The 14,181-nt window shown below is 36.2% G+C and overlaps 1 protein-coding gene across 2 annotated transcripts in view; it reads right to left on the reverse strand.

Annotated features, from left to right (window-relative positions):
- The window catches only part of LOC128029013 (uncharacterized), a 385,593-nt gene that overhangs the window by 358,744 nt on the left and 12,668 nt on the right, over positions 1 to 14,181 (reverse strand). For both annotated transcript variants that reach the window (XM_052616458.1, XM_052616457.1), the window contains exons 6-8: positions 5,787 to 5,900; positions 4,289 to 4,396; positions 4,062 to 4,154 (exon numbers count right to left, since the gene is read on the reverse strand). In XM_052616458.1, the coding sequence (XP_052472418.1) occupies positions 4,062 to 4,154; positions 4,289 to 4,396; positions 5,787 to 5,900 (315 nt within the window). The remainder of the gene's footprint in view (positions 1 to 4,061; positions 4,155 to 4,288; positions 4,397 to 5,786; positions 5,901 to 14,181) is intronic.

Here is a 14,181-nt window from a genome sequence, read left to right on the forward strand (position 1 = left end):
TGCGTTTTTATTAGGGCCGGGACTTTAACGCGTTACTTGAGATTAATTAATTACACAAAAAATAACGCGTTAATTAAGATTAATTAATTACAGAAAAAAATTTCCCGTATTTTTAATAACTTATTTTTGCACCGTGGAACGTTTCTCACTGGATGAGTTTCGGCGGACCGATTACACTGTAGCACCAACTAGCGTTCGCATAGTACTTACTTAACCCTCTGGGGACGGATTAGGCGGTACCGCCCAAAATGGCATACTTTTTACAAATGTGTAGTTATCTCAAAAACTATTAATGCTAGAGAGATGCGGGTTTTTTTGCTGTCTTCCTCAGATTCCGCTGAAAACAGCGGTGTCCAGTTTGTATATTAAACACTTCCCTTATTGCGCAATACCACTGCGTAAACAGGCCAATGAAAAAGATTGTGCTAGGCAGATTCAACACGCAACAGCCAATGGAAAAATTGCCGCTGGGAGGAGTCTTTTTCTAACCCAATCAGAGGAAGGTTATGTCTTCTAGCGATTCAGAGGACTCTGTAGCTCTGCTGTAGCCTTGTAAAAGCTGGCTGGACTAAAGTAAAAGACATGTAATCAATAAGCGTTCAGAGAATCAGCATCAGGGTGGAGAAAGCAGAACGCGAACGGAGTGTTACAGAGAGCGATCGGAGTATTAGCGAGCACAAAGAGCTAAATTCGAGCGATCGGAGAATCAGCATCTCGTGGAGAAAGCAGAAAGTGATTGTAAGCGAGCACAAAGAGATAAATTCGAGAGAGATACAGCATTATTACAGAATTGTTTTATCAAAATGGCAAGCAGTAAAAGATTTACGGCAGAACAAGCTCTGGAACAATTACTGGAAAGGCCTGGAGAGGCCTTGCTTTGCTCACTGGCATGCCTAGGACTGTTTTTAAAAAAAGTTAATTATTTAATTGTTCTTTACACATTTGATTAAACAATAACACATTTCTGTCAAGCAAAGAGTTTGAAAAAATATATTTTCTTTGTTCAAAAACTGTTCTATATTGTGTGTTTTTCAGTAATAAATGACAATCTAATTTTCGTTTTTGAAATTCTCTAGTTTATTGTAAAATTTTTCACTCATACTTCCTTTATATAAACATATTGCATGCATGCTTATGGTAGCTTAGGGTCTTCTGAATCCATAGATACCAAACACAGGGTGTTTCATCTCCTTTAAATATGATTTATAAGCCCAAATATAAAAATAGAGAAAACAGACCAAAAAGGGCTTAGTCCCAAAAATAAAAAACCCGCCTAGGACTGTTTGTAAATAAAGTTAATTATTTAATTGATCTTTACACATTTGATTGAACATTAACCCATTTCTGTCAAGCAAAGAGTTTGAAAAATATGTTTTTGGGTCAAAAACTTTTAACTATTGTTGTGTGAGGTAGGATTTTCAGTAATAAATGACAAAAATCTCATTTTCGTCTTTGAAATTCTCTAGTTTATTGTACAATTTTTCACTCATACTTCCTTTATAGACATATTGCATGCATGCTTATGGTAGCTTAGGGTCTTCTGAATCCATTGATACCAAATACATGGTGGTCCATCCTCATTACATATGGTTTATAAGCCGAAATGTAAAAATAGAGAAAACGGACCAAAAAGGGCTTAGTCCCCTAAGGGTTAAGGATCGATCCGCAGCACATCGAGCCTTAAGTAATCACCTCAACGCAAACATGTAGCAGCTAGCATGGACTTTACACTTTATGTTGAACTGTGTATTATTTTGTTGGTGCAACTGGCAGTTTATGTTGAACTCTTTATTGTTTTGGCCAAGGTTATTTAGAGTTGGACTTAGTATGTTATGGCCTCTGAAGCAACAGAGAGATGTTTTCTAATAGTCAGGGTTTCCAATGTTCTGAATGTAATTGACAGTATTGTGTTTTACTTAAAAAACACTTTACTGAAGGTTCCAGCACCTATAAGCTACCTGGATTTCTGAAATGTACTATTTCTAAATTGTTTCTAAATATGCTATTGCTACACTTAATGGCAAAAATTGAACTGGTCTGCTAGACTTGGTTGAACAAAAATAAAAAAAATTTGTTGCTTAGGCTTATGTATTCAGTCATTATTCAATGGTATACTATAAATCCATGTGAAAAAAAAATTACTTCTCACTGTTCTCACTTTTTTTTATTTTTTATTAACAATTCATGTAAAAAATGAGACAGCAACCTTTATATCAAACACTTTTACATCATCCACAATTGAGCTACGCGAGAGGAAGGTATTGCGCAAGAGCGCACAAGTGAATGTGAAGAGAATTTTTAGGGAGTAGGAAGATTTTTTTTTATTCTTAAATTTTCTCATGCAATGAAAAAAATGGGATAAACACGAAATAAATAAGTAAATAAAATAAATTGATATACAGTATATCCATTTAGCTTAACTGTTGGGTTTACCGCTCTCATTCTGGGCACATCCAAATGTTTCCATATTCGTGATGTTGCGTATTTGCAGCTAGACTATTATTTATTTAGGTAAAATAGGCTTTGTGGTTCACGTGTGTTTCAGTATTGACGGAAAAATATTATAAAGAGCAAAAATATGCCACTGCTCATGCTGAACTGCGCTGTTTACAATGAATATGTGCGCGTGAGGCACCAGCGCATAAAACAGCTGAAATATACCATACTCAATTTTTGCTCACACAGTTAAGGCATGATTGGAGAGAGTTTGAAAAATCAAGAACAATAGCAGTTTATAAGAATTATTGCTGCTAGTGCGGTCTTAAGGCTGGACCGTTCTCATTTCGCTCCTCATATGGAACTTGAAGGATTTTATTTATGTATTTTTGATAAGAGCAAACCAGAATGAAAATATATATTTTTTTTAATCCGTGTGTGTGTGTGTTGCTAAAAAAATCATGCCATTTTCAAAGCACAATGCAAAACTGTGACAATCATCCAATGACGCTCTTTAATCAGCAGCGGTGCTAAATCCGAAAGCGCGTTTACTTACTTGCTGGCGACCTGCCAAAATAAAAGCCTGCTGATTTTAAGTTTGAATATGATTAAAAAAAATATTTATTTATTTTCAGACACTTTTATCCAAAGCGACTTAAAATTGGGTAATACATAAAGCGATTCTTCTTAAAGAGGCAAACAAATAAAGTAGTAGTAAATATTAGCATTTTATTTTTTATTTTACTATAAAATAAATGTATTTGTATTTAATACTAGGACTGCCTTTTATTTTTAATAACACTATCACACAGTATTATTTAGTTTAGTTACTAAAATAAAGTGCAATAATATTATAACTATTATTAATTCATTTTTTAGTTAGTTATATTTAATGTGTCACGCTATATGCAGTGTGAGGACCAAACCAAAACTCCAGGTTCTCTTATGAGAACCAGGCTGAAAAAATTATGTGCACCCCTGAAAATAGTAATACTATAAATAGTAATATGTTAATCGAAATACTATAAATGGTGGTTTCTGTATAAAATTTATTATTAAATACACTTTTATTACTATTTCATTACTTTGTAATGATTATGTGTTTGTAGTGTAATATTAATCAAAATATTAAAATTATAATCAAATAAAAAATAAATCAATTAATTACAATTATTACTAGTAATAATGTAAAACATTAATCATGTAATTAGTGATAATAAAAAAATCAAAACTGTGAAATAAGTCAGGTACAGAACTAAATTAGTGCCACTGTCGGATAACGGATCGAGTGTTCTGTTAAGTACTGTTGGTGCGGGTTTACTTTAATCTGCTTTGTGTCTCTCTGTCAGATAACCTCACTTGCATGAAGTGCCATTTACAGGTATTTCACTAAACCGCCACACAGCTCATATATTTTTCTGCCATGGGGTGAGAATGTAATGATTACAAAAACGATAACTTATTTTTTGATAATTATTATTTAATTTCAGTAAGTTTTGAAATAACTGTTGTTCATTTCGTTTTAGTTTTTAATTTATTTTGGATATTTTTATTTTATTTCAGTTTACAAAAATGTTTCTTCAATCGTTTTTGTCTTAGTTTTAGTTTTCATTTATGAAAATAACCTTGCTTTGAAGAATATCGGTCGATCCAGTGACTGGTCACTTTTCAGAGATGTGCATGAAGGGGCTGGAGATGTTGTGCCTTTTGATTTCAGCCTTTGACAAGAAGAAAAGGTTACTTTTGCAGGACAGGTAAAGAAAGAAACATTCAAACAAGTAAATATATATATATATATATGTGTGTGTGTGTGTGTGTGTGTGTTTTAAATATGTATTACTCTGTAACCTACCTTATACTTGGTGCTTCATCTTTGAAGAATATCGGTCGATCCAGTGACTGGTCACTTCTCAGAGATGTGCTAGACAGTGCCGGAGATGTGGGTTTATTTGGTCTCAGCCTTTGATACAAGAACAAATTTGTTGATATTAAAAGAAAACTATTCCTTAAAAAGGATTTGTAAAAAAGGTTTTCATACCTTATACTCTCCATTTAATTTTGGAACAGAATTAAATTTGCCTCTAAAATTATTCAAAATTTGAGTTTCACTGCAAGGTGTCTGGCTGTGTAATTGTTGTGTTCATGTTAAGGACTGAATATTGACACTTGCAGTGGTGCTTTCGAAATGGTTGAGACCTTTCTGACCAGTTTTTTGGAAACAGACTGATAATGTTGTCAAATAAGACAAAATTTACTAATTTACTCACACCCAAAAATATTGTTTTCGGTAACACTTTCTATGAAGCCCGTATTTATAATACATTATAAGGTTGTTCTTAAGGCATTATAATGATTGCATAATGCATTATAAAAACTTATAATATGTTATATCAACTCATGAATAATCATAACAACAATTATAACACATCATAATATTTACGTATATGTGGTTATAAGTTTAAGAGTATGATTACTTATAACACACAGTGAACACCATATTAAATCTACTTCATTTACAGTATAAAAGACTGTATCAGATCTTGACATTATTTAAGATCTGCACAGTATCTTACTACAGCTTGTGAGTGGTTAGATGTTGAGTGTTATTTGAGTGTTTCCTGTGTAGCTAATGTTAATTAATTGATGTGAACTTAATACTCTAACTGTATCAGTATTAGTATGCTCAAGAATGGTAGAATCTAGTATGCTAGAATAAGTTGACATATATTTAAAAAAAAAAAAAACATATATTAACAGTAGCAGACATACTAATACTCTGATAACCACTAGTTGATATATAGTTGCAGAGTTACTTATATGTGCTGTCTAAAGTGTATCATCAAAATAATCAAACTGATATTACAATAAAAATAGTTAAAGCAAATGTGTCATATTACACATTCATCTGATCTGATATCTGATCTTATGGCTGTAAAATATTAAAATGTAACTTTTATTATTATTATTATTAATATTATTACTACTTATAAGTGGTATTTGACCGCTTTAAGTAAAGTAGCATCAGAAAAATGGCAAGATATGAGACTTATAATACATTATAACTATGAGAAGTATAATCCATTGTAAAAGTTAATGCAACTTGTTCAATGTGTTATAAATCATCATACTCTTAAAAGCTATAACCACAAATAAGTAAATATTATATTAAAACTCTTCTTATGAATGTTCATGAGATGATACAATATATTATCAGTTTATTTTTAATAATGCCTTATGAATTCATTATAATGCCTTAAGAATACACTTATAATGTATTATAAATATGGGCTTCATAGAAAGTGTTACGTTGTTTTCTTTTTTTAGTCAAAGGACATGAGTGTAAATTATACCTTTTACTCCTCCTTATATTCTGTGTACCATCTTTAAATAGTACTGGCAGATCCAGTGACTGGTCACTTTTTAGAGAAGACAGTGCTGGAGATGTTGCTTCATCTGGTCTTAGCCTTTGGGGGAAAGAAAGAAGTGATGCAAAAATACTGTGCGAGATAAGAGGCATTCTATTTGCATATTAGGGGTGCAAAAGAACACAAAACTCGTGGTTCAGATCATATTATGATTTCTGAGGTAATTTTTCAGTCAAAAAACAAACAAACAAACCAACAAATCCAACAAAAATAACTTCTAGTCCTTCTATTTATTACTTAGAAGTCTGTAAAAAAAATGTAAAAATAAAAATACACGCATAGATAAGTACAATTGAACAAAGTTAAAGATCAGTAAAGTCTATCAGTAGTACAGGTACAAAAATGGGATAATCAAATGTGAAATATCTGCATAGTGTTCACTATCTAAATAAAACAGATTGTGTTTTATGACATAGAGGGCAGCAGGTATTCACAGGCTGCCATCACTTTAAGACCTAAGGCACAGATCCAATATATCCAATATCATACATATCTATATTAAATGTATTAAAACAACTTCATTTATTACATTTTTCTTAAAATAGCCTTATGAAATGTTTTTTTCTTAAGGAATTCAGTTGTGTATTTACATTTTTCTTGTTATCAAATAACATTGATTTAGATTTTCTTTTAAATATTGAAAATTAAGCAAACTTTATTTGGTAACACTTTAGAATACGGTTTCTTACTTACTACATAACTTATAAGGAATTATTGAAGAACTAACAGGTGATTATTCATTAACACTTAACTCACTACTGTTAACTACTAAGGAAGATGTGTTAATTTATCAGTATGTAATATAATTTTATGATTATGTTAAGTAACAGTTAGCTAATCAATAACTAATGTATTCTGTCATACCTCCTGATGAACTACTATTAATTATCAACTAGTTAGGGTTCAAGAAAAATAACTATGAAGTAACTACTAATGAACAGTTATACACAATTACATTGAATTGTGACCCTTTCATATAAATGATATTAGCAATAATAGTAGTAGTATGAAAATGCAATATTAATCAATGCAATACATTTTATAGAGGTTTTGCCTATGTAGTAAATTGTTTTGTGTGTTTTGTAAGAAATCACCTTCCAGTAGGAACCCCACTCCAGTGCCTTGTGATAACTTACCTTAGTTTTTATTTTTTTTTTATACAGTACTGTATGTGTGCCTCCTCAGCATATACGACATTATATATATATATATACACACCAGGAAAAGTGAAAATACAGGTACCCAATTTGTAATTAATAAAGAATTATCAGATAATTCCTAAAGAATTACTTAGAATCTGAAACAGTATTCTAAAGTGAAAACATAGGCAACCCATTATTAATTAATAATTAATTATCAAATAATTCTGCAGGACTTATTTTGAACCTGAAACATTAAACCTATTCTAAAGTGGAAATGTTGGGAACCCATTAGTAATTAATAAATAATTATTAGATAATTCCTCAATAATTACTTAGAATCTGGAACAGTATTCTAAAGTGAAAACATAGGGAACCCATTAGTAATTAATTATTAATGATCAAATAATTCTGAATGACTTATTTTGAACCTGAAACATTTTGCAATATTTTGCTGTGCGATTTTCTCCTATCCAATGAGTGGCATTACAACCATAGATACACAAAAGCACAGCATAAAATTACAAATCACATCCATTTTATTTGTTTGCTGTACTCCATATCTTTAGAATCCAGATGTTTGCAAGGAACATATCCAAATTCAGCCCTTTATCAATCGATCTTCATCTTCATTCTCAGCAACAGCGACCGTCACAGTCAAAGCCCGCGCTCGTTATGATATGATTTGAATGTGAAAATAGCGCCAGTGCGCCACCCTCGAGAAACGTTACGACACGGTTTACGGCACTGATATCGAACTCTCATTGGTTCTCACCTAATTCGTCACAGATTGCGACATGCCGTGTTTCAGTTGATAGACATTTGAAATCAGTACCGCGCCAATGCGCCTTCACGGAGAGAAGACAGATTCATAATTTCACGGATTAATAAATTATATTCTGCTCTGTACCTTATAAAAACTATTACCTCCAGAGAGGACTGCGACTGGAACTCATTATCATTTGAACTACTTTTGGTACAACTTTTGATCTTTTCGCAAAAAATAAATGATTAGTGTTACGTTTGTTTGTCTGTTATTTGTTTATTTATAACAGTAACGTTATGTAGTTTTAAGAAATGGTTATTGGTAGGTTTAGGAGTAGGTGTAGAATTAACGTTAGTGGCTCAAAATAACGTTTTAATATTATATTTTTACTAAAATTGTCTTTTATTATGTTTTATTCTTTTAACATTCTGTATAAATTGGGTAGGTTTAGGTTCGGGTGGGGTTACGCATTTTTCTATGGATAACTGACTGGTCAGAGAAAACGTTCTATCTGTACTTATTTTAGGTTGTTTTTATGTAAATTTAGTTACGTATTGAACCTGTAATTACGTCTAGATAATACGTAAACAACACTGTAAATATTTAAAGGCACATACATATTGGACAGTTTTAATTTAAGTCTAAATATGTACGTTTTGATTGTGAGATCAGGTTGAATTATTAGATAGTTCCTCAAGAATTACTTCGAATCTGAAACAGTATTCTAAAGTGAAAACACAGGGAAACGATTAGTAATTAATAAAGAATTATCAAATAATTCCTGAAGAATTAATTAGAATCTGAAACAGTATTCTAAAGTGAAAACATAGGGAACCCATTAGTAATTAATAATTAATTATCAGATAATTTTGCAGGACTTAATAAACTACATCATTTTGACTAAGAACAACCTATAAAAGTAATCATAAACTTTGTTCATCTGTTTATTTCAGATGAGAACATTTCTTAATACAGCATATTTTATTCCATTTTAACATGTATACTGCCCACATTTTAACTAATTTAACAAACATTTCATAATCAAAAGTTAAACATTTAGAAGCAAACAAAATCCATATTTCATTTCCATTATAGGCTAATAATTGGGCTGTAACAAAGTTGCTACTGTAGTAGTTCTTTGTACTTGTCCTTTTACTCAAGTAATTTTGAAAATTAACAGGCCTACTTATAATTTTACTGGAGTAATATTTTATTGGGGTATCTGTACTTTTACTCAAGTACTTGATTTGTGGGACACAGCCTGATTATTATAGTGTTTTTTTGCGTATAACTGTTCAGAAGTAGTTCTTTCATAGTTATTTTTCTTGAACCTTAGTAGTTATTATAATACAGCTTCTGTCATGATGATTTATGACTTTGACCTTTGACCTTTTGACAGGTTGAACTTCCGGTAACCTTATGATGGATGGGCGGAACTTTCCGACTTCAAGGGTTAACCTATGACCTTTGCAAGCATCGATCATGTGCTTTTGACAGAAAGTTTTACCCTATTGACCTAATTAGTTCTAAATCATGGTTTTGACGGCTAGTTTAAACTTAAGATGAAAGACTCCCCACACATCGATCATGCGGTTTTGACAGAAAGTTTTACCCTATTGACCTGTTAGTTCTAAATTATAAAGGTATATGAAAGACTCTCCAATCATCGATCATGTGGTTTTGACAGAAAGTTTTACCCTATTGACCTAATTAGTTTTAAATTATAATGGTACATGAAAGACTCCTCACGCATCGATCATGCGGTTTTGACAGAAAGTTTTACCCTATTGACCGTTAGTTTGTTTGAAGTGTGTGCCAGTTGTTTGAACTCTGTGTCAGTTAGTTTGTTTGAAGTTTATCACAGTTATACGGTTATGTGTGTGTGTGTGTGTGTGTGGTTATAAGGCTTCTCCCCCTCCCATTACATTTATGAGCGGTGTATAAATGGGGTCGGTGTGTTCTACACCCATCACCGGAAAGGGAAACATGAGCTACATGAGCATGGATGGTTTATCCTCCCCTCAATCGGCAGATTTGGGGCCGAGCAACAGGATGTTGAATAGCCTGACTATGGCGCCGAGAAAACCTTTCGGACACATCCGTTTGACAAGTTTTCTCCATGAAATTTCAGAATGGACTAAAGGTGAATTTATGATGCGTAGTAACCGCGTATTTGGATACAAATTTCACAAACCAACTCGAGTCGTTACGCTCTACACCACCGACGGCCTCGGTGAGTTTCAGGCTGGGGAAGACGAGTGTCTGGTATTTCCTGAAAAAGACTGGTCTCTATTTTACAAACGTGTCTGGAATGATCTGAATGACGGCGGCGAGGAGCCTTTGTACGTGGCGGAGTGGGACGGGACGACCCCGAATGTCCGGTACCGTGTGGTGGGTGACCATACTCAAAAGAGACCGAATGATTCTGTTTACATATTCTGCTGTAAAGACAAGACAAAGCTCAACAACACACGGTTTGGACGCATCCTGCCTAACGAGCATCACGATCTGTATGAAATGCAGTTTTTGTTCAAGTGGTGCGATCTGGATCTACTGAATAGGCTTTTTTCAACCATCAACAAAATGTTCAAATGGTGTGACATGCATGACGGATACAACAAAATTAAAGTTCAACTGTTCCACCCCGAGAGATGTGCTCGGAGCAGCACATACTCTCTGCCGTCCCCGCCCATTCACTACAACCATTCTAAAGCTCCACGGTCGGACCTCGTCAAGCGTCGTGTATAAATCAAGGCTGAAGCGCTCCAACGCCCCCTCCCCTTTTCCACAGCGATCATAAAATACCGCGACTCGACCCTCCCGAGCATCATTTATAAACCATGGCCGAAGACCACGTGTGCAGCTGCGGTATCTCTTTCGACAGCATTCTCGACCCTCCCGACGACGCAACCCTACATACTCCGACTGACGCCGGCGGTCCATCGGGCCTCCACAACGACTGGGTCTCGGCTAAAACGGTCAGACGGCGCATAGAGTTAGAATCGTGCCTTGAAAACGATTGGGCTCCCAACAACATCGTCACCGCTGAAGCCTCGGACCTCCAAAACTACTTCGGACCACCTATCAAACGTAGCTTAGACTCAGATCTGATGATCGGGACCCCCAGCCCCCACAGAGGGGACAAAAGTTTAGGGGTCCAATCGCAAGACTCCTCTACATTCGACCGAACCCTTCCTCATTCTAATCCTGACTTCGACGTCGTAGACGGATGTTTCACCCACGTCGGATTCAAAATCGTGAAAGCCGCGACCGTGGTTTTACTGCAACATCTCATCAACGATAAGCAGAAGGACGAGTGCGAGGGTTGCGCGATTGACCATCCTAGTCAGCTGCAACATTCCTGTCTGTTTGACCCTCCCAACTACTACTTCGACACACACTTTGACGAACTTTCGGGCAAGCTGTTTAAACCCTCTTTTCATTCCATCATCACTACCCTCCTGGAGCGGTGCGGGTTAAAATCTCAACCCCATCGTATTCAAGGAACAGTCGGGACTATTCTGCGTGAATTAAAAGACGAACCATTCATCGTCTCCAAGGTGGAAGAAATCAGGGCGAGACTTCTGGACAAACCCTGCAAGGAAATAGTCGGCGACGTCGTTGATCTCTGGGAAAATCTCCCAAACGCGAATGGCCAGTGACCAAACCGCCTCCAACATGGGTGCAGCCTGTAGCCTAAAGTACTGTATGGAATTATTGTTTAAAGACCATTACAGAGAGCAGATGACGAATCTCGTGAGCAAGATTATTATGGACGCATCCCACCCCGATACTCCGTGTCACGATACCGTGCGCGAGGCAAATCTAAAGAAAAATATGGCGTATATAAGAGGACTGGTTAGCTCGTGGGACTATTTGACGGACAAATGTGTTGACGGTAACGATCCACCCATCGTAATGATAAAACAGGTTCTAGATATGTTGTGTGAATCACGATCCCCGCTCGAGATCACCGATCTGCTGAGTACTTGTACCTACGTGGCAGATGTCTGCACCGAGCTAATGAAGAAATCAAAAGAATATGACTCCGATGATCAGGACGACGTTGTCAAAATCGTCGAAGTGATTACAAACGTGGACAAAATTGTCGTAATGTACGTAGATTACATCCTTGACAAAAACATGATGGCCTGCCGCGATTTTCTTTTCTGGTTAGATTACCACTGACGGTATTATTAATCCATTTTGTATCCTGTAACACCCCTGTTATAACCGTTGTACATTTTAGTCTGTGTATGTAACATCATTATATCCATTTTGCATGTTGAATCGTATTAACCCCATTCTTTTTTTAATCAGAGAGTATGTATTATTTTTACATGTTGTATTAATAGCATTTTACTTATAGTATCTTTTCTATCCTCTATTATATCCATTTTACTTATAGTATTTCTATCATATCCATGTTTACTATCTTTTATTATATCCATGTTTACTATCTTTTATTATATCCTGTAACATTTTTTTTAATAAAAGATTGATTCAAACCGCTTGTACGCGTCATTCTTTTTGACGGTTGCGACGGCACCATGTCGGAGCTCATGAAAGAGGCTTATTACACCCCCTCCAACCCTGGCTCTTTAGGCGGTAGAAAACGATTAAAAGACGCCGTCTTGAAAGACACCGGGGTCCGTCTAAGCGATAAACAGGTCTCAGAATGGCTGGCTGGTGAGGACGCTTACACATTACACAAACCAGCGCCTATAAAATACAAACGAAACAGAGTGGTCGTGTACGGGGTCGATACTCAGTTCCAGGCCGATCTCGTCGACATGATCGCCTACGCTAAGGATAACGACGGTCATAAATATCTGCTGACGTGCATAGACGTATTTAGCAAGTACGCCTGGGTTCGTGTGTTGAAGAATAAGACCGGTCTCGAGGTCGCTAGAGCGTTCGAGTCTATCCTCGAAGAGGGCCGCGTGCCTCAGAAATTGCAGACGGATCAGGGAAAGGAATTTTTTAACAAACAATTTCAAGATGTGATGAAAAAGCACGACATTAATCATTTCGCTACCGCTACCGATTTGAAAGCCAGCGTCGTGGAACGATTTAACAGAACCTTAAAAAGTCGTATGTGGCGATTTTTAACGGCTACAAATTCCCGTCGATACATAGATGTTTTACAAGACATCGTGCAGGGGTACAATACCAGTTATCATCGAAGTATCAGAATGAGACCCGTGGACGTCGGTAAAGTAAACGAGGATCAAGTGTTTCAAAACTTGTACGGCGATATAAAGAAGACCGAGAGATCCGTATTTAATTTCAAAGTCGGCGACGTCGTCAGGATTTCTAAAGTGAGAGGTCCGTTCGCCAAAGGTTATGAGCAGAACTACACGGAGGAATTTTTCACCGTATCCTCGCGTATTCCGCGTCAACCCCCGGTCTACAGACTCACCGATTACGACGGCGATGTCATCGAGGGGGTTTTTTACGAAAAAGAGCTGCAAAAAATAATTGTGAGTAAAAACAAATCTTTTAAGGTGGAAAAGATTTTAGGCCAGAAAAAACAAGGGAAATCTACGCTCGTTTTAGTGAAATGGCTAGGGTGGCCTTCAAAATTTAATAGTTACATAGATAAAAAAACTCTGCTGGACTTAAAACACCCCGTCGTTTAACGGACGAGATCATACCGGCGAAGGACCACCATGGACGATCACGGGTTCTACGTCACGTTACCGTGCAATGCGTCGTCGTCGGTTTATCCTGAAAATCGCATATCCTCCTATACGACCAGGTTAGCAAAAGCTATAGACTTGAAAGGACAATGGGAAGTCGGACTCGCCGAAATCGAATATCCTAGAAGTTGGTACAACTTTGATGACGAAGACGGTCATTTCTTCCTACATACGGTCCCGGAACCCCCGGATAGCAAGACCTCCAAAGGCTCTTATAGCGGTTTTTCTGCAATTACGAAATTACACATAAGCGGCGGGTACTACGCAAACATTCGTACAATCCTGCGTGCTATAAATCAACTTACCGCACCGGCGGCCGTTTTGAGTCTCGACGAATTCAAAAACAAGGTGAATCTGACCGCGAAACCCAACATTTCGATAAGTTTTCGAGGGAGGCTAGCCACTATTTTAGGAACGACGCTAAAACCTCTAGGAGGTTTAAACTATCATAAAAAACCAGATTTTACCGTAAACGCCGTCGCGGACGCCCCTCATCAATGCGATATCAACGGGGGGTTCTACACGATGTACGTCTACACGGATATTATCCAATATCAAACGGTCGGCGATTCTTACGTTCCTCTTTTGAGATGCGTACATATATCGGGTAAAAGCAACGACTCGGTCATTGCTAGATACGACAACCCACATTACGCATCGATCAGCAAGGATCACATCACCGACATCACCATAGAGCTGAAGGACGATCAAAA

This window comes from Carassius gibelio, chromosome A15 (genome assembly GCF_023724105.1).
Source record: "Carassius gibelio isolate Cgi1373 ecotype wild population from Czech Republic chromosome A15, carGib1.2-hapl.c, whole genome shotgun sequence".
NCBI classification, from domain to species: Eukaryota; Metazoa; Chordata; class Actinopteri; order Cypriniformes; family Cyprinidae; genus Carassius; species Carassius gibelio.